At 38.1% G+C, this 18,797-nt stretch overlaps 3 protein-coding genes across 3 annotated transcripts in view; 2 read left to right on the forward strand and 1 right to left on the reverse strand.

Moving 5' to 3' along the window:
• The window catches only part of wry (delta and Notch-like EGF repeat containing weary), a 29,357-nt gene that overhangs the window by 4,560 nt on the left and 6,000 nt on the right, over positions 1-18,797 (forward strand). The window contains exons 2-7 of the mRNA XM_002052192.4: positions 485-2,482; positions 13,841-13,989; positions 17,474-17,643; positions 18,014-18,286; positions 18,374-18,470; positions 18,658-18,785. Coding sequence (XP_002052228.2) covers positions 605-2,482; positions 13,841-13,989; positions 17,474-17,643; positions 18,014-18,286; positions 18,374-18,470; positions 18,658-18,785 — 2,695 coding nt within the window. The 5' untranslated portion in view covers positions 485-604. The remainder of the gene's footprint in view (positions 1-484; positions 2,483-13,840; positions 13,990-17,473; positions 17,644-18,013; positions 18,287-18,373; positions 18,471-18,657; positions 18,786-18,797) is intronic.
• On the reverse strand, positions 5,627-9,634 carry LOC138911175 (uncharacterized). Its single transcript, XM_070208802.1, has 2 exons — positions 8,543-9,634; positions 5,627-8,467 (listed from the first exon to the last, which is right to left on the reverse strand). Exon 2 carries the CDS (start codon positions 8,340-8,342, stop codon positions 5,769-5,771), a length of 2,574 nt encoding a protein of 857 aa, XP_070064903.1. The 5' UTR covers positions 8,343-8,467; positions 8,543-9,634; the 3' UTR covers positions 5,627-5,768.
• LOC138911176 (uncharacterized) lies at positions 9,671-12,934 on the forward strand. Its single transcript, XM_070208803.1, has 2 exons — positions 9,671-9,924; positions 10,000-12,934. The coding sequence occupies exon 2, from the start codon at positions 10,125-10,127 to the stop codon at positions 12,696-12,698; it is 2,574 nt and encodes an 857-aa protein (XP_070064904.1). The 5' UTR covers positions 9,671-9,924; positions 10,000-10,124; the 3' UTR covers positions 12,699-12,934.

The following is an 18,797-nucleotide window of genomic DNA, read 5'->3' on the forward strand; positions in this document are numbered from 1 at the left end:
AAATTAACATAAAGCTAGGCAACATTATGCAGTCATAACTGCTGAAAATCTTTACCTGGCTCAGGGGAAGTCAACGCTGCAGATGGCTAAGAAGAATTTTGAATAAGCCGCAATTCCAGATGGTACAGACTTTTTCATGGCCCATGATTTCTATAAAAACTGCTGTAAACACATCAGAGCTTATACGCAGCAAGTTTCATTTTAATTTCATTTGAAAGGGAAAGGCTCCAGAAGCCAAAATCTTGAATTGTTGGCAAGCTTCTCCACCCAGTGTATCATTTGAGCCAGTCACTCTTTGTGGTAACCGCCAGACTGCAGAATATTCTGCTTGATAAATAGAATTTGAGCTAATTGTCTAAAAACTTTGTTAGATTGTTTTTTTGCTCTCTTTGTCCAACACAAGCTAAGTGGCTCAGATTAAGATGTAAATGGCTTTCAATAATATAACTAATTTTTTTTCGCAATTTCATTTCCCTTGTTGCAGCATCCGCATGAGCCGAGGCAGATGAAGTCAACAAGCGGCAACAAACTAAAGGAAAAGGCAAAACATTTAGAATAAGAACAACTTGTTACCAGAGCCACAGGCGGCAAAATAGTTTCCAAAATGCTAGCGAAAATAGCTAAAATGTGCATTTTAACATTTGTAATTGCCTGCACAGTTTGTGGCACGGCGGCACAAACGGGCGAGGCTGCAACAGCAACGCCAATAACATCAGCAACTTTTACCATAACAAATGATTCGCACAGCAGCCACGCCCACGGAGTGGTTAGTGCCCCCGGCGTAGACGCAACGAAAACTTTATCGGAAATACAAATTGGGTCTGTGGGCGTGCTGACCACCTCTGCCTCGACCACGCCCATAGCAACAGCTACAGCAGCCCCGGCCATTTCAAGCGGAAATGAAGCTGGCAAGATTGCCGCAGCAACAACAGCACAAGAATATGCAATTCCAACTGGACCCACAGGAGCAGCAACAACGGAAGCAGCAGCCACAACGGCGGATAAGCTAATGACGACAAACGTGCCGCCACTCGCATCGCTGAGCGGCGTTTTTGACAGGCTTTACCGCATTAGGCTAAGCGAGCCAGCGGCAGAGATGGAGCAGCAGCAGCAGCAGCAGCAGCAGGAGGGGGAGGAGGAGGAGGACACCGGAGACTCGTCAGCTCTGCCAATACATATACAAATGCAGGCGGCAGAATCGTATCAGGTGGCCGAGACACTCGCCGATCTGAATGAGGATGAGCGCACACGCTATGGGGCGCTGTTGGCCCAGCAGCCAGCAATGGGGGCGAGCAAGCTGAATATTGTGGATCTATATCCGGTGCAGCTGGAGGATTTTCAGCCGATGATACGAAGCGATAATGCTGACGCGTACGGACAGAATCTAATGCCCAACGAGGTGGAGGAAGACAAGCCAAGGATCAATCAGGCAACGAGCCCGTTGACAGTAACTTCTGGCATGGAATCTACGCCTAGCTATTTTACCGGCAAATTGTTGGCCGAACAGGATGAGTTGATAACGGAAATCGAGCGCAAGTTTCAGTTGCACGAAACTACAACCGCAGCATCTGCGACTGCTGCCACGGCTCCTTCGAGAAGGAGCGAGGCGTATGGGCTGCCGCAGCTGGAACCGGGCGACAGCTACATTGATCGGCGTGTGAAGAAAAGCTTCGAGTTTCCGATGCAGCAACGGGCCAGCGATGTAATGGCCATGCCACACGTCGACTTTGCCAACACCAAGTTCAATACGGATGCGGTGGCATCTGCAGCAGCAGTGGCAGCCGTTGCCACGCATCCCGAGTTCTCCACCACAAAGTTCTACAACAGCAAAGAGTTGTACAACGAAATGTTGTTGCATAATAAACGAAACTTAATGAAAGAAATTGGCACTGCACTAGGAACAACTGCACCCACTGGGAGCAGCATTATAAAGTCATCAGAGGGCCCAGCATTGACTGAGAGTTTTGGGCAAAGTTCAGAGCAGCAGCCACGTCAAGTCATTAGAGCAAGCGAAACCACAAACTTGGCGGCAAGCAGCTCGACGGAGTCGCCTCCACCACCTACCATGTCCTTGCCGACGAGACGCGTGACTTTGATGTCTACGGCGCAAAGTTTTGACGGCGCTTCGGCAGCAAAAACAACGAGTAAATGGTCTACTGTGAAACCCATAAAATATGGGCACGAGCTTAAGCGCGCTAAATTATTGTTGAAGGATGCCGCGGACCCGCAGTCGGAAAAGCTGGAAGTGGTCTCAGCTAAAATCAAAATAACAACGTCTGCCTCAAAGCAGAGTCCAGACGTGGCGGGATCACGTCATTCAGCTAATCTCACTAAATCGGAATTAAAGCCAATTGCTCCACCGCGGATTTTAAGTCGCCTCCAGGAGAAAATCAATTCGCTTGAATGTGACATACAAAATGTACCGCAGGATTCGCATCTGTGGCGTGGCAATGAAACGCACGAGCTCCTACTACCAAATGTGGTAAGTTCTGCAAAGAAACAACAAATTTATATTTATCTCTATATATATAAAAGGAGGAGAAATGACAGACAGACAGAGAGAGAGAGAGGGATAGTTTGAGATAAAAAGATATAGCGCTTTACGGCTTTGTGTATTGTTTGTTGTTCTCTAAACAACAATTGAAACCTTATTTAGCTCTCAACATTACCACAGCAAAACAAGCTAAATCCAAGGAATTCAATTGAAAAGCGGAGAATAGAAGACAACTTGAGCCAGGCTAAACAATTAGTTCGGCAGCTATTCAAGAGACAACAGCAAAAAGTACCCATAGAAATTGTTTGGTATGGCTGGGCAGATAAGTTTCTGATTATAGCGAGTGGTAGTGGCAAGTAAAAGACGGGAGTACCCAACCAAGGCATACCCTGTAACCAGTCGAGCTGAGCTAACAACGGCGGCACATTGACATTCTTGACAAGGATGATAAGTTAAATTCGGCTGAAAATCTGCAAGGTATATTAATGAGCTGAAAATATCTTGAAGTTCGGACAATAAGATCCGATTTTCCCATATTATTGCCCGTCTTGTGTATAGAGCTTGCGGCGGGCGAGTAGGGTCAGGGTATCTTCTAGTCAGGCACTCCCGTCTAGAGTACCCTTATATGTTTTTTACACAGCTTCCGCGTGCCATTTTAGCACATTTCAACGTACGGTAATTACGGTCACATTGGGCAGTAAAACAGTGTAAGGAGTCACAGAAACAGAACAGAAAAAATGTTAACAAAAATAAAATACAACTAAAGGTACAAAAGGTGTTCAATCCCAAGAGAGTTCTGGCCCAATATTGATTTTTTCTATTGTGAGCCTACTTATTCGTGCTGCCTCTTAATGTTTTCTTTAATTAATTTACAGTCTACCATTCATTTACTTTTTTTTCCCAAGTTCCAAAAGCCAACTCAAGGTATATTGTTAATTATATGCAAGGTACACATTATTTCTTTTTTCCTTTTTTCCTTTTACAGCCGACTGACTCTGTCAATTACCAATTAATAGCTTAAATCTGTTAAAGAGGATACTTGTTATTGTATTCTAAGCTTTACTTAGCTTGTGGGAAAGAAAGGAGACTTTACTTCTCGATCTAGTTTAAACAACAGTTTTCCTTGAATTTTCAAATCTTAAAGTGGGAATTCCCTAAGCCGCTTCTTAGAGTACATATTCATCACAAAAGGTAACCAAAGTTAGATATCAAGGTACTCAGCTCTTACGTTTTAGATGTGCTTTGATAATAAATCAAACAGTGCAGACAAACTGTTTAAAATGTATTCTATTTATTGTGCTAACTTCTAAATAAAATACAATAGGACCTTAGTCCGTTTGTCTATTATTTCTGTGGGCATAAATCTTTCAGCATAAAATTTAGCTCAAGGAGCTCTAAATTTGAAACATGAAATATTTGTATGTTGAATATATGTCTTATCAAAACTAACTAGCTAACAATATTATTAAGCTCCCGAAAAACTACTTATGGTTGAAATTTTCGTTTGTCTGAACAATTTTTAGTTTGTGTGTATTTATTTAATGCAATAAAGGAAACTTTAATACCTCGTTTGAATGCATTTTCTGCAGCAAGCTTTCAATAAAATGCATGCAAAAGCGTAAAATGGAAGCTTAATTGTTCTGTTCAAAGGTAGGCGGAAAAACAATTTTGATTTTTATTTAAACAAAAATTAATCCTAAAATGGCTTCAAATTAAATGGCAGGCGAAACATGCCGAGATGGACGGACGGCAATGAAACAGCTCTTAAGACACACACAAAAAAAAAAAAAAAAACAATTTGACAACAAAACAAAGCCAGAGATGGAAAACCATTTAAGTTTGAAGAAAAGGTGGCGCAAGGATAACTCGCAAGCAATAAAAACAACAAAAATGCCAAAATATATTTAAATTGTTGTCTAGGGACATAGCAAATGACTATTTTGTTGCTGAATTTTCTTACGGGCCGGGCTGTGTATGTAATAGTGAATGACTTGATTTACGACAAAATAAACAGAAAATGCAAAGCTGGGGCTACAAATTGTAAGCCTTTTTATGCCCTGCCATCACAAACCGAAAAGAGTATATTGGCTTTCGGCAATGTGTTCCCCTCTCCGTCCATGCTCATAACTCCCCGAGGAGGCCCTAATTTTCTTGAAATATGGAGTCACAAAGTCTTTAAGGCATTAGGCCAACGGAACACGGACAGAGTATTACGCAGTCGGCTGCGTCCGTTTTCATGATTGTGCTCTGTTAGTTGTTGCAAATTTTCATCAAATGTGACTTAATATAGTTAATGAAACTTCATTATTTGATTTTCAATGCCCCTTTTACATATTCAAAGGGCATCTGACCCTCAATATACCCGGCAAACTTGTTAGAGATGCTTCCTGACTCGCATGCAGCAGATGTGGCCAAATAATCAATAACTTATCTGGCTAGGCAAAGCAGCGTGCCGACTAGATAGCTTTCCAAGGCATTAAATTCGTCGGGTTCATTTGAGGAAGTCAATTGTTGGCTTATTTTCTGTCTGACTGAGCAAGCATCCCTTTACGAGCTTATCCGCTCGTTGTCAAATGGTCGAGTTGCTTATACTATATGCTTATTGCGCCTGATTGGATCGTTATATAGCGGCTAGTAATAGGGTTTTCATATGATGTTATTGAAATCTAATTTCCGCCAGTATTTCGCATTTGATATAAAATGTATATGAAATTGAAAGCGATAAGTTAAAGGACAAAAATGTGTCTCGGCGCCAGTTTTCACAACTGCTTCATTTTTGCGAAAGCTATTTTCCAATCAGTCAGAAGCGTTGATTTTCCTTCGGAAAACAGATTTAAATATAAGTATTTATAATAACTATCTAGAAAATAACAATCCGTCAGTCAGTCTGTCAGTCGGACCAAGAAAGCTTTATTTTTGTAGTACAAAATTTCTCTGCAAATTATTCTCTCATTAATAAAACGAAAATAACTTTTATGTTTATAAATTGACTTAAAATATCAGCAAATTAATTTACTTTTCATTATTAAATTTCCGTCATGTTGTTTTTTGTTAGCTTATATATATATATTATAATATTTATTTGTTGGCTGGCTCGAGGTCCGTGTTTGTTAAAACAAACAATGAAAAACAATTTTATTCAATTCTCTTCCGATATATTTCGGTTGCACATCGGCAAACCGTCTTCAGGGCACTAACACCAAGATACAAAAAACAATTAACAATTATAATACAATAAATTAAACATTATTTCGAACATTTTACATACATTATTTTACACGTCTGCGCTTTTTGACGTGGAGATTGTTACTGAGGTTGTTTGACTGTTTAAGAGGTGTCTGTACAAGTGAGCGCAATTTTCTGTGTCTGTCTTGTAGTTTAGTCGTTTGTAGGTTGGTGTGTTAATTATGTGTAGCATTTCCAATGTGTGTCGCTTGTTATAGTGTTGTTCTTGTTGTAAGATTGTTGTTTCATCAAAATTTGGTGTGTGGTTGCTTCTTATACAATGGGTCATAAGTGCTGTTTTCTGTATATTATTTTGATGTCTTAGTTTGAAGTCCGATTTATGTTGACTAATCCTTGTTTTTAGCTTCGATTTTGTTGTACCTATGTAGACACTATTGCACTTGTTGTTGTTATCCCCGCCACATGGTATTTGGTAAACGACGTTGCTTTTTTCGATCATCGGGATTTTCGACTTTATCTTGTTGAAGAATTTTTGTAATGTATTCGTCGGTTTGTGTGCTACTTTTATATCTTGTTTGTTATAACAGTCTGAGTTTGTGAGGCGTTCTGATAGTCGTGGTACATATATTAGTGATTTGTATATTTTAGCAGGTTCTGTTGGCTTTTTTCTTTCGATTTGTCGTCTTTTTAATAATGTTTTGATTATATTTGGGGGGAAGTCATTTTTGGTCAAAAGTTCTTTGATTTCATGTTCAATTTCTTTGTGGTATATTGTGTCCGATATTTTCATCATTCTATTCATACAGCCTAGTGCTGTATTGATTATCATACTCTTTGGGTGGTTTGAATTGAAGTTGAGTATTCGTCCGGAGGCTATGGGTTTCCTATACCACTTTATTTTGAGTGTGTTGTCCATTCTGCTTACAATAGAGTCTAAAAATGGTAATTTCCCGTCCTTTTCTAATTCCATTGTAAATTTTATCTGTTTGTGGAAGGAATTCAATTCTTTTAGAATATTTTCCACGTCTATTTTGTTCGTTATGGCAAAAAGGTCATCTACATATTTGGTCAAGAGTCTTGGTTTTATTTTTAATTTATCTGTAATCTTGTCCAACAGTTCCTCCATTAATATATCTGCGATTACTGGGGAAGCCGGTGATCCCATTGGCATTCCCTTAAGTTGTGTGTATATTTTGTCTTCGTATTTGAAATATCTGTTTTCCTGTATGCAAAATCTAACTATGTCCATAAATAGTTGTTTCGGTATATTCGTGTGCTCTTCTAATTTGGTCCATTTTTGTCTTATTGTGTCAAGTGCTAATTCTATTGGTATGCTGGGAAATAAGGATACTACGTCAAAAGATACTAATGTTTCCTCTTCTCTAATCTGGGAGTTGTTGACTCTGTCTTTAAAATCTACCGCGTTCTTGATGTTGTACCTAGAGTCCATTGTCAGATTTTTTAATATTTGTATTATATATTTGCACAGCCCGTAAGATGGAGATCCTATGGAAGAACATATTGGTCTCAGTGGAGTTCCTTCCTTGTGTATTTTTGGTAGTCCATATATCCTCGGAGGTACCGCTGTTGTTGTAGTCATCTTATTTCTTTCGTCCTTTGAAATAAGACCCATCTTGAATAATTGTGCTACGAAGGTGTTATTCTTTGTCTGTAGTCTTGATGTCGGATCCAGTCTCAATGTTCTATACGCGCATAAGTCGTCTAAAATATTTGTCATTTTATTTTTATATTCATCCTCATCCATTGCTACGGTTTTGTTGCCCTTATCCGACGATAGAATTTTAATATTTATATTTTCTTTCAGTAATTTTCGTGTCTGTTCCACTGTGTCCAGTATTGCTCGATCCCTACTGTTTTGGTTGTTCTTGGTTTTATGCTCTTTGACTAACAAAGAGAATTTTGTGCGCGCCGACTCTTGTGTTTCCTTTTCTTTTATTGTTTGCACTAGCTCCTCACCGTCTGCGATGTATTTCAAGAGAGGAAAATCTCTCTTGCTGATTGGGAGAGCGAACTTCGGCCCTTTTGCGAGTAACGCTACGACGTTTGGCGGGAATTCTATTTTTGTTTTGTTTACAAACCACTCTCTTTGCGTGTTGTTATCCGCTAAGGCTAGGTTCCGTTGATCTCGTAACTTATCGTGTTTCGTTTCTTGTCTTTTCTTGAGTGTTGTTGTTATTTTGTTTTCTATATTTCTCTCGCTCTCAAAAAACGCTTTTGCGTCATCTGTGGTCATCAGTTGTTCTATGTTTGTTTTTGCTTTTTCCATATGTTTTGTTTGTTCTTGTAATAGGTTGTGTTTGTGTTTTATAAGTAAGTTTAATATTTTGGTATGGTAAAAATGTGTGTGTCTAGTCAATGTTCTTGTTATGTCAGGGTGGGTTTTATTGTCAGTGGTCAGTATGGTCAAATGCTGTGTCAAGTTTTTGATGAAGTTAGGTATTAAATTTGATTTTCTACATTTTAACAAAAATTTTAAACTAGATTTAAGTTTAGTTAATTTTACCAGTGTTAGTTGGAATTTATTAATTGTTCTTTTCGAATCCTTGTATTTAGTTTTTATTTTTGCGTAGCTCATGTTGGTTGCTGTGCATACGGCGTGCCTTCCGTTGATATTTATTGATGGCTCTGGCGACCTTTCCATATTTCAATATTTATTTGTTGGCTGGCTCGAGGTCCGTGTTTGTTAAAACAAACAATGAAAAACAATTTTATTCAATTCTCTTCCGATATATTTCGGTTGCACATCGGCAAACCGTCTTCAGGGCACTAACACCAAGATACAAAAAACAATTAACAATTATAATACAATAAATTAAACATTATTTCGAACATTTTACATACATTATTTTACACGTCTGCGCTTTTTGACGTGGAGATTGTTACTGAGGTTGTTTGACTGTTTAAGAGGTGTCTGTACAAGTGAGCGCAATTTTCTGTGTCTGTCTTGTAGTTTAGTCGTTTGTAGGTTGGTGTGTTAATTATGTGTAGCATTTCCAATGTGTGTCGCTTGTTATAGTGTTGTTCTTGTTGTAAGATTGTTGTTTCATCAAAATTTGGTGTGTGGTTGCTTCTTATACAATGGGTCATAAGTGCTGTTTTCTGTATATTATTTTGATGTCTTAGTTTGAAGTCCGATTTATGTTGACTAATCCTTGTTTTTAGCTTCGATTTTGTTGTACCTATGTAGACACTATTGCACTTGTTGTTGTTATCCCCGCCACATGGTATTTGGTAAACGACGTTGCTTTTTTCGATCATCGGGATTTTCGACTTTATCTTGTTGAAGAATTTTTGTAATGTATTCGTCGGTTTGTGTGCTACTTTTATATCTTGTTTGTTATAACAGTCTGAGTTTGTGAGGCGTTCTGATAGTCGTGGTACATATATTAGTGATTTGTATATTTTAGCAGGTTCTGTTGGCTTTTTTCTTTCGATTTGTCGTCTTTTTAATAATGTTTTGATTATATTTGGGGGGAAGTCATTTTTGGTCAAAAGTTCTTTGATTTCATGTTCAATTTCTTTGTGGTATATTGTGTCCGATATTTTCATCATTCTATTCATACAGCCTAGTGCTGTATTGATTATCATACTCTTTGGGTGGTTTGAATTGAAGTTGAGTATTCGTCCGGAGGCTATGGGTTTCCTATACCACTTTATTTTGAGTGTGTTGTCCATTCTGCTTACAATAGAGTCTAAAAATGGTAATTTCCCGTCCTTTTCTAATTCCATTGTAAATTTTATCTGTTTGTGGAAGGAATTCAATTCTTTTAGAATATTTTCCACGTCTATTTTGTTCGTTATGGCAAAAAGGTCATCTACATATTTGGTCAAGAGTCTTGGTTTTATTTTTAATTTATCTGTAATCTTGTCCAACAGTTCCTCCATTAATATATCTGCGATTACTGGGGAAGCCGGTGATCCCATTGGCATTCCCTTAAGTTGTGTGTATATTTTATAATATACAGAAAACAGCACTTATGACCCATTGTATAAGAAGCAACCACACACCAAATTTTGATGAAACAACAATCTTACAACAAGAACAACACTATAACAAGCGACACACATTGGAAATGCTACACATAATTAACACACCAACCTACAAACGACTAAACTACAAGACAGACACAGAAAATTGCGCTCACTTGTACAGACACCTCTTAAACAGTCAAACAACCTCAGTAACAATCTCCACGTCAAAAAGCGCAGACGTGTAAAATAATGTATGTAAAATGTTCGAAATAATGTTTAATTTATTGTATTATAATTGTTAATTGTTTTTTGTATCTTGGTGTTAGTGCCCTGAAGACGGTTTGCCGATGTGCAACCGAAATATATCGGAAGAGAATTGAATAAAATTGTTTTTCATTGTTTGTTTTAACAAACACGGACCTCGAGCCAGCCAACAAATAAATATTGAAATATGGAAAGGTCGCCAGAGCCATCAATAAATATCAACGGAAGGCACGCCGTATGCACAGCAACCAACATGAGCTACGCAAAAATAAAAACTAAATACAAGGATTCGAAAAGAACAATTAATAAATTCCAACTAACACTGGTAAAATTAACTAAACTTAAATCTAGTTTAAAATTTTTGTTAAAATGTAGAAAATCAAATTCAATACCTAACTTCATCAAAAACTTGACACAGCATTTGACCATACTGACCACTGACAATAAAACCCACCCTGACATAACAAGAACATTGACTAGACACACACATTTTTACCATACCAAAATATTAAACTTACTTATAAAACACAAACACAACCTATTACAAGAACAAACAAAACATATGGAAAAAGCAAAAACAAACATAGAACAACTGATGACCACAGATGACGCAAAAGCGTTTTTTGAGAGCGAGAGAAATATAGAAAACAAAATAACAACAACACTCAAGAAAAGACAAGAAACGAAACACGATAAGTTACGAGATCAACGGAACCTAGCCTTAGCGGATAACAACACGCAAAGAGAGTGGTTTGTAAACAAAACAAAAATAGAATTCCCGCCAAACGTCGTAGCGTTACTCGCAAAAGGGCCGAAGTTCGCTCTCCCAATCAGCAAGAGAGATTTTCCTCTCTTGAAATACATCGCAGACGGTGAGGAGCTAGTGCAAACAATAAAAGAAAAGGAAACACAAGAGTCGGCGCGCACAAAATTCTCTTTGTTAGTCAAAGAGCATAAAACCAAGAACAACCAAAACAGTAGGGATCGAGCAATACTGGACACAGTGGAACAGACACGAAAATTACTGAAAGAAAATATAAATATTAAAATTCTATCGTCGGATAAGGGCAACAAAACCGTAGCAATGGATGAGGATGAATATAAAAATAAAATGACAAATATTTTAGACGACTTATGCGCGTATAGAACATTGAGACTGGATCCGACATCAAGACTACAGACAAAGAATAACACCTTCGTAGCACAATTATTCAAGATGGGTCTTATTTCAAAGGACGAAAGAAATAAGATGACTACAACAACAGCGGTACCTCCGAGGATATATGGACTACCAAAAATACACAAGGAAGGAACTCCACTGAGACCAATATGTTCTTCCATAGGATCTCCATCTTACGGGCTGTGCAAATATATAATACAAATATTAAAAAATCTGACAATGGACTCTAGGTACAACATCAAGAACGCGGTAGATTTTAAAGACAGAGTCAACAACTCCCAGATTAGAGAAGAGGAAACATTAGTATCTTTTGACGTAGTATCCTTATTTCCCAGCATACCAATAGAATTAGCACTTGACACAATAAGACAAAAATGGACCAAATTAGAAGAGCACACGAATATACCGAAACAACTATTTATGGACATAGTTAGATTTTGCATACAGGAAAACAGATATTTCAAATACGAAGACAAAATATACACACAACTTAAGGGAATGCCAATGGGATCACCGGCTTCCCCAGTAATCGCAGATATATTAATGGAGGAACTGTTGGACAAGATTACAGATAAATTAAAAATAAAACCAAGACTCTTGACCAAATATGTAGATGACCTTTTTGCCATAACGAACAAAATAGACGTGGAAAATATTCTAAAAGAATTGAATTCCTTCCACAAACAGATAAAATTTACAATGGAATTAGAAAAGGACGGGAAATTACCATTTTTAGACTCTATTGTAAGCAGAATGGACAACACACTCAAAATAAAGTGGTATAGGAAACCCATAGCCTCCGGACGAATACTCAACTTCAATTCAAACCACCCAAAGAGTATGATAATCAATACAGCACTAGGCTGTATGAATAGAATGATGAAAATATCGGACACAATATACCACAAAGAAATTGAACATGAAATCAAAGAACTTTTGACCAAAAATGACTTCCCCCCAAATATAATCAAAACATTATTAAAAAGACGACAAATCGAAAGAAAAAAGCCAACAGAACCTGCTAAAATATACAAATCACTAATATATGTACCACGACTATCAGAACGCCTCACAAACTCAGACTGTTATAACAAACAAGATATAAAAGTAGCACACAAACCGACGAATACATTACAAAAATTCTTCAACAAGATAAAGTCGAAAATCCCGATGATCGAAAAAAGCAACGTCGTTTACCAAATACCATGTGGCGGGGATAACAACAACAAGTGCAATAGTGTCTACATAGGTACAACAAAATCGAAGCTAAAAACAAGGATTAGTCAACATAAATCGGACTTCAAACTAAGACATCAAAATAATATACAGAAAACAGCACTTATGACCCATTGTATAAGAAGCAACCACACACCAAATTTTGATGAAACAACAATCTTACAACAAGAACAACACTATAACAAGCGACACACATTGGAAATGCTACACATAATTAACACACCAACCTACAAACGACTAAACTACAAGACAGACACAGAAAATTGCGCTCACTTGTACAGACACCTCTTAAACAGTCAAACAACCTCAGTAACAATCTCCACGTCAAAAAGCGCAGACGTGTAAAATAATGTATGTAAAATGTTCGAAATAATGTTTAATTTATTGTATTATAATTGTTAATTGTTTTTTGTATCTTGGTGTTAGTGCCCTGAAGACGGTTTGCCGATGTGCAACCGAAATATATCGGAAGAGAATTGAATAAAATTGTTTTTCATTGTTTGTTTTAACAAACACGGACCTCGAGCCAGCCAACAAATAAATATTGAAATATGGAAAGGTCGCCAGAGCCATCAATATATATATATTATATTTATATAAGCCGGACAGCAAAAGTAAGCCACAAAATATATTTTCACAGTATACGAGCCATTAGAACGCCTTTAATTTGCACACAGGCAAATCCTTTGAACGTATTCAAATTAAACCGCTTAAAATTGAGCAAAAATATACAAACTTTCAGGCGAGACCCTTGTCGAAAGCCACAAACGCACAGTTCTTATACCCTGTACTCACTGAAATGGCTAAAGCTGGGTAGCATGATTTGTGCAAATCCTCCTAAGTATTCCCCTTCCAGAAAATAATTTGTAGGGACTTAACTCTGCACTTTGGCATATCCTTATCCTTATACTTATGCACTTGGATGCCATTTTAAGGTTTAGATTTGGATAGAGGTTATCTCCTAGTTGTGCACACTCGACTAGAGTACTCATTTGTCTTGTAACTAATTTTTTGCATATATCCTGCAGCTTGTCAGTGGATTAACCCAAACTAATAAAAAGACATTTTCATTGGTTGGATGTACGCATATGGCTTGTGTTTTAAACCTTGTTTATGCCATATGCTTCCATCTACTCTGGACTTAAGCTTTAATCCTCACCAGGGCGAATAACGCATATGAGCCTTTGACAAAGTTTATGAGGTTCGTCGTAGTCAGCATGCAAATGTTGTAGGCTATATCTTTAAAGGGGACTCGAGCTACTACATTAGACGAGCACATGAAATTATTAAATTATTCAGACAAACATTTTTTTTTGTCGGGTTTCATGTACTTATTGTGCTTTGCGGCTACAAAACTACAGCACATGCAGAGCGAACCAAGCAATCCCCTCGACTGTTAACTTTCTGGAAACAAGACATTTGCGGCTTTTACTTCAATCCACAACTTGTGACATTATTAAAACAATTTTACAACTCTTCTTTTGCAGATACCGGAACAGTGCCAACTCGGTGAGCCTTGTACTCCTAATATGTACACGTGGGAAGGCGAGGCAGACATCCAGTCCGGTGATATATTAATTGTCGAAATCAACGATGCCAAGCTGAGGACAGCAAATGTGCAGAACAACACAGCCAGGTAAATGCGAGTGCTTCAATTTCTATCTGATAACAAGTGAAGAGGGTATTTACAATCAAGAAGGTTTTACATGTGTGGAACCCACTGCGAAAGTCTCTGTGCACAGCGTGTAAACCGCATCGGAAGAGAATTCCAAGCCAGCGAGTGCAATATTTTTGGTCTCAACTTTAAAGGAGATTATTAAATTTAGCTGGGAACGCCAAGCTAGGGATACTCTAAGCCCAACACCGAGCTGCGTTACACACATTCTAGCTTACATACCCCCAAGGGAGGAATAACTTGGGTGTCAATTGGTTGACTCTACTGACATTAATATGACATTTGTATGACATAAGTGTGACATACAAATATGTGCAAATACCAGTGAAATATTCGGGAGACTCAACGAACACATACATGCTTAATTTGGTGTCTCAGCTCTTCTCCGAGATATGCCTAAAGGATTATAAAACTGAAAGTTCAACGCGGTTATTAATGACAAACAATATATATACTTTATGATGTCTAAGATGCTTCCTGCTGTCTGCTACATAAATTTTCTCATTATCAGTTTGTCCCTCCTACCCATTTTTATGGGGTCAACGTGTAAGAATATAAATAGGTTTGATATTTTGTCTGGCGCGGAGTAAGTTTTAAGTTTACAGTCTCTTAAAAGCGGCTTTAGTTTATTCGAGTAAGGCCAATTATCATTGTGTATCATCAACATCGTCAGCATTTTCAGATAAACCAGCTATATCATTCCGCCTTATGACAGAAATGCCTTTAGATGAGCTTCTCCTTCTCCTCTTGGTCTAGAGTGCATTTTCAATTAAAGTACTTTAATGCGGGTTGAGACGTGCTTGTTCCTCTGTTTAATATATAATAACATACATTAGGAACTTTTATTGATTTTACTTCAGCACGTTCGCACAACGGGGCACTATACGTTTAGTGCACCAGCGCACCCAATCGACCTCTCGGTTCCACAGGTCTCCATTTCATGTGACTCACGTACTGCCATCAGAATGACCTTTTGCAGTAGATTAAATTGTTTAAGATTTTCGCCCCTCTTTCTCTTAGTATATGCATATGCATATGTATATGTATATGTATATGTGTAGGTATACGTATATGTATATGTATATGTATATGTATATGTATATGTATATGTATATGTATATGTATATGTATATGTATATGTATAGGTATACGTATATGTATACGTATATGTATATGTATATGTATATGTATATGTATATGTATGTGTATGTGTATATGTATATGTATATGTATATGTATATGTATATGTATATGTATATGTATATGTATATGTATATGTATATGTATATGTATATGTATATGTACATGTATATGTATATGTATATGTATATGTATATGTATATGCATATGCATATGTATATGTATATGTATATGTATTTGCATATGAATATATATATGTATATGTATGTGTATGTGTATATGTATATGTATATGTATATGTGTATGTATATGTATGTGTATATGTATATGTATTTATATCCAAATATTTGTATATGTCCACATATTTGAACTCGCACATGTACTTTTATCACGTATTTCGGTTTGTTTTCCTTGCCTATATTTTCCTATTTTTTGTTTACTTTCTTCTGCTGGCAAATCTCTTACAAAATGTGCATATTAATGCTAGTCGGGTGCTTTTGTAGTTCGTAATTCTTTCCGCTGGCCATTAGTCATTTTGAGGTCAGAGAGTCCGGGTGTCCAGAGTTTGGTAAAAAACAGTGCTCAGTTGCTGACCGCTTGGTGCTAAAAAGCTGTGACAATTATCACGTTTCATTGCTAGCTTTGGGTTATTTTTTTTTGTATTTCTGTATCCTCTGGCACTCTTGGCTTTGTCTTGACAGAGTGCACGAAGCCAGGATTAAACATGTTTATCGCTTACTCGTATACATATAAATATATTAATAAACTTTTGGGTTGTGCTATGCATCCTCAATATGTTCGGCAAAAAATTACATTTATTTGCAGTCGCAAACTTTTAAAGATATTTTTGTGAGATGGGCCAAAGAAATACCCAAAATTTAGCGCCTACGTTCAACCTAAGTTGCTTGGGGCTAAGTGACGGTAGCACAAAGTTAATGGATATTTTGTCCGTCTGTTAACAATACATCATTCATTTTGGGTAAGGTGTAAGGATTTTATAAGTTGGGGTACGAAAAAAAAAGACAAATACCGTAGCATACATTTGAGCGTGTGCAAGAAAGTTGCCAATTATGAAAATGAGATGTCAAAAAAGTTTTTATTATCGATTTAATATGTGTGCGCTTTAAGGCAAAGGGGAGCGGATCACAGCCAACAAATTGACGGCAATAAATAATAGGGTAAAGCTACGCAACTGGGTGGCAAATAGGTTGCGATGGTCTGGAAGTGAAAAGTTTTCAACTCCCTCTTCTGTCCCGCATTTGTAAAAGTGGTGCCAAGTACTTTGATTTATCCACCGAATTCCAAACTGTTCGACACAGGTGCAAGCTTAAAATAAAAAAAATAAAAATACATTTGTACTCTCGTGAACCCCTGACTTCTGAAAAAGAAGTCTGCCTTAGCCGAAGGTATTCGTAGATACTTCAGAGTCCGCCCACAACTGTAGAATATGCTCAGAACGGAAATGAAACGATCGCACTCTAAACTCTTAATTTATTGAATACTGGTGTTTATATAATTTGTATGTTTGTTATGGTAGCTTGGCACTAGGTACAGGGTATTGCCTAGTCAGTTGCGCCGCCTAGAGCCATTTTACCCTGTGTAGAACACAGAAAATAAGTTAAAATTTGCCATTTGTACCTAAATTTTCACAAAAATCTTGAAGAAGAAATTTAAACGAAAAACAAAAGTTTCATGCAACCGATTTGGAAAGTTTTTTCATTACTACGCCGGGAATTTTCTAAAATGCCGTCTTAGTTCAAATACATTCGGCTAGGGCTGTGCGTCTATCACCAATCAGTCCGTCAGTCGCTCAATCAACCAATCGGCAGTGGAAAACTTTAAGATGGCAAAGTTTCGCCAAAAGATGCTGTTTGTTGGGGGGGCATAGAGCAGTCAATATATTATTTTATTTGCCAGCGGAGACTATTTATATTGATGTGCTTGTTTGTTTGGGCATGAAATCTATTTGCCTGAGTAAAGCAGGGCTCGGACCAGTTTTCGTGGTGGTAATGAATAACTTGCTCAAAGTAGCAGATGTTCATAAATAATTGCCAGCTAATTTAATTTCCGCCCGGTGCTATTTAATTTCCGCTAACAAACTGGGCAGCTATGCTTATAAATAATTTCAATTAATTAAGTACACAGCGCGTTGGGAGACAAGAAATGCTTGAATGCGCCATCATATTTGTAACTTCAACTTTCATCGACTTACTTTACCTCTTTCTTGCTCTATCCCCTTGCCTTTCTCCGTCTCTTACTCCTTAATAATTTCTTTTCTTCCCACCCTCCCCAACCCCAACAACAGCCAAAGCGCTGCGCATGCTGCACAGGTCTACCAGGTAACACGTTCCGGCCACGAGCATTGCGATGTTACCGAAGGTGTGCTCCTGGATATTACGCCTCTGGTGGTCGATGGAAGGAAGCTGGTTACGCTGTATGATAAGGACCTCACTGAGGGAGTTAACTTGTTAATTGGTAGGTAGACTACGCCTCAAAATGTTCATTAATGAGCACTGAGGATACGCTTGCATTGCGTAGACGAATACATTTGCAATTTAATTTGGTTGAGTTACCCGGCACGCACATGATGTCACAAGCTTTAGTAAAAGAATATATATATTTGCTTAACTCCATTAGAGTTACTTAAAAGAGACACATAAAATATTATTTTAGATTATATATTTTCTAACTTTGTTAGAGTATCAGAGCTGCGACATCTCCGTGCCTTTTAGGTTTTGTTATTTAACTTTTTCGTTGTCTTTAGGGACATTTTTTTCGCCTAGACCGACTTTAATTAATTTCACGACCCTTTTTTTTTTTTTTTTTTCTTTTTTTGGTTTAATAGTGGTGTCCGAGCTGTGGGGAGCGCAATGTGTGCGCCTAAAGGTGACCACGAAAACCGACAATTGCGGCGACAGCGCCGATTGCTCCGGCAAGGGCGTGTGCTACTCGAACGGGGTCATGGAGGAGTACGAGTGTCAGTGCTGCAGCGGTTTTGCAGGTCCCCATTGCGAGGAAATTGATGCTTGCAATCCCAGTCCGTGCACCAACAATGGCATTTGTGTGGATCTCTCCCAGGGCCACGAGGGCAACTCGTATCAGTGCTTGTGTCCATACGGTAAGGTCATTAATGTGCGGCCATTTGCGGCCTCCTTCCTGTAAGCTAATCTTGCTAATAACCCCCTTGTGTCGCACCGCATCGCAGGCTATGCGGGCAAAAACTGTCAATACGAATCGGATCTCTGCAATCCGGCTGAGTGCATGAATGGCGGCAGCTGCCTGGGAAACTCGACGCACTTTCGGTAAGTGAACATTGTCTGGCCCACAGATCCCATGTGACGTTAGCTTAAGCTAGCTAAAGTGTTGTCTATCGTTCGATTTGTTTGCTAGCACACAAAACTATGCCAGCCAGCAAGAGTGCTCGACGAGCGTATATATCCCACAACACGGTCATACTATACTATAGATAACACTTGTTACCTTTTGCAGCTGTGACTGCTCTCCCGGATACACGGGTCCACTCTGCCAACACAGCCTAAACGAATGCGAATCCTCGCCCTGTGTGCATGGCATTTGTGTAGATCAAGAAGATGGTTTTCGCTGCTTCTGCCAGCCAGGTAAGTGATCAA

Source organism: Drosophila virilis, chromosome 4, assembly GCF_030788295.1.
Source record: "Drosophila virilis strain 15010-1051.87 chromosome 4, Dvir_AGI_RSII-ME, whole genome shotgun sequence".
Taxonomy (NCBI): Eukaryota; Metazoa; Arthropoda; class Insecta; order Diptera; family Drosophilidae; genus Drosophila; species Drosophila virilis.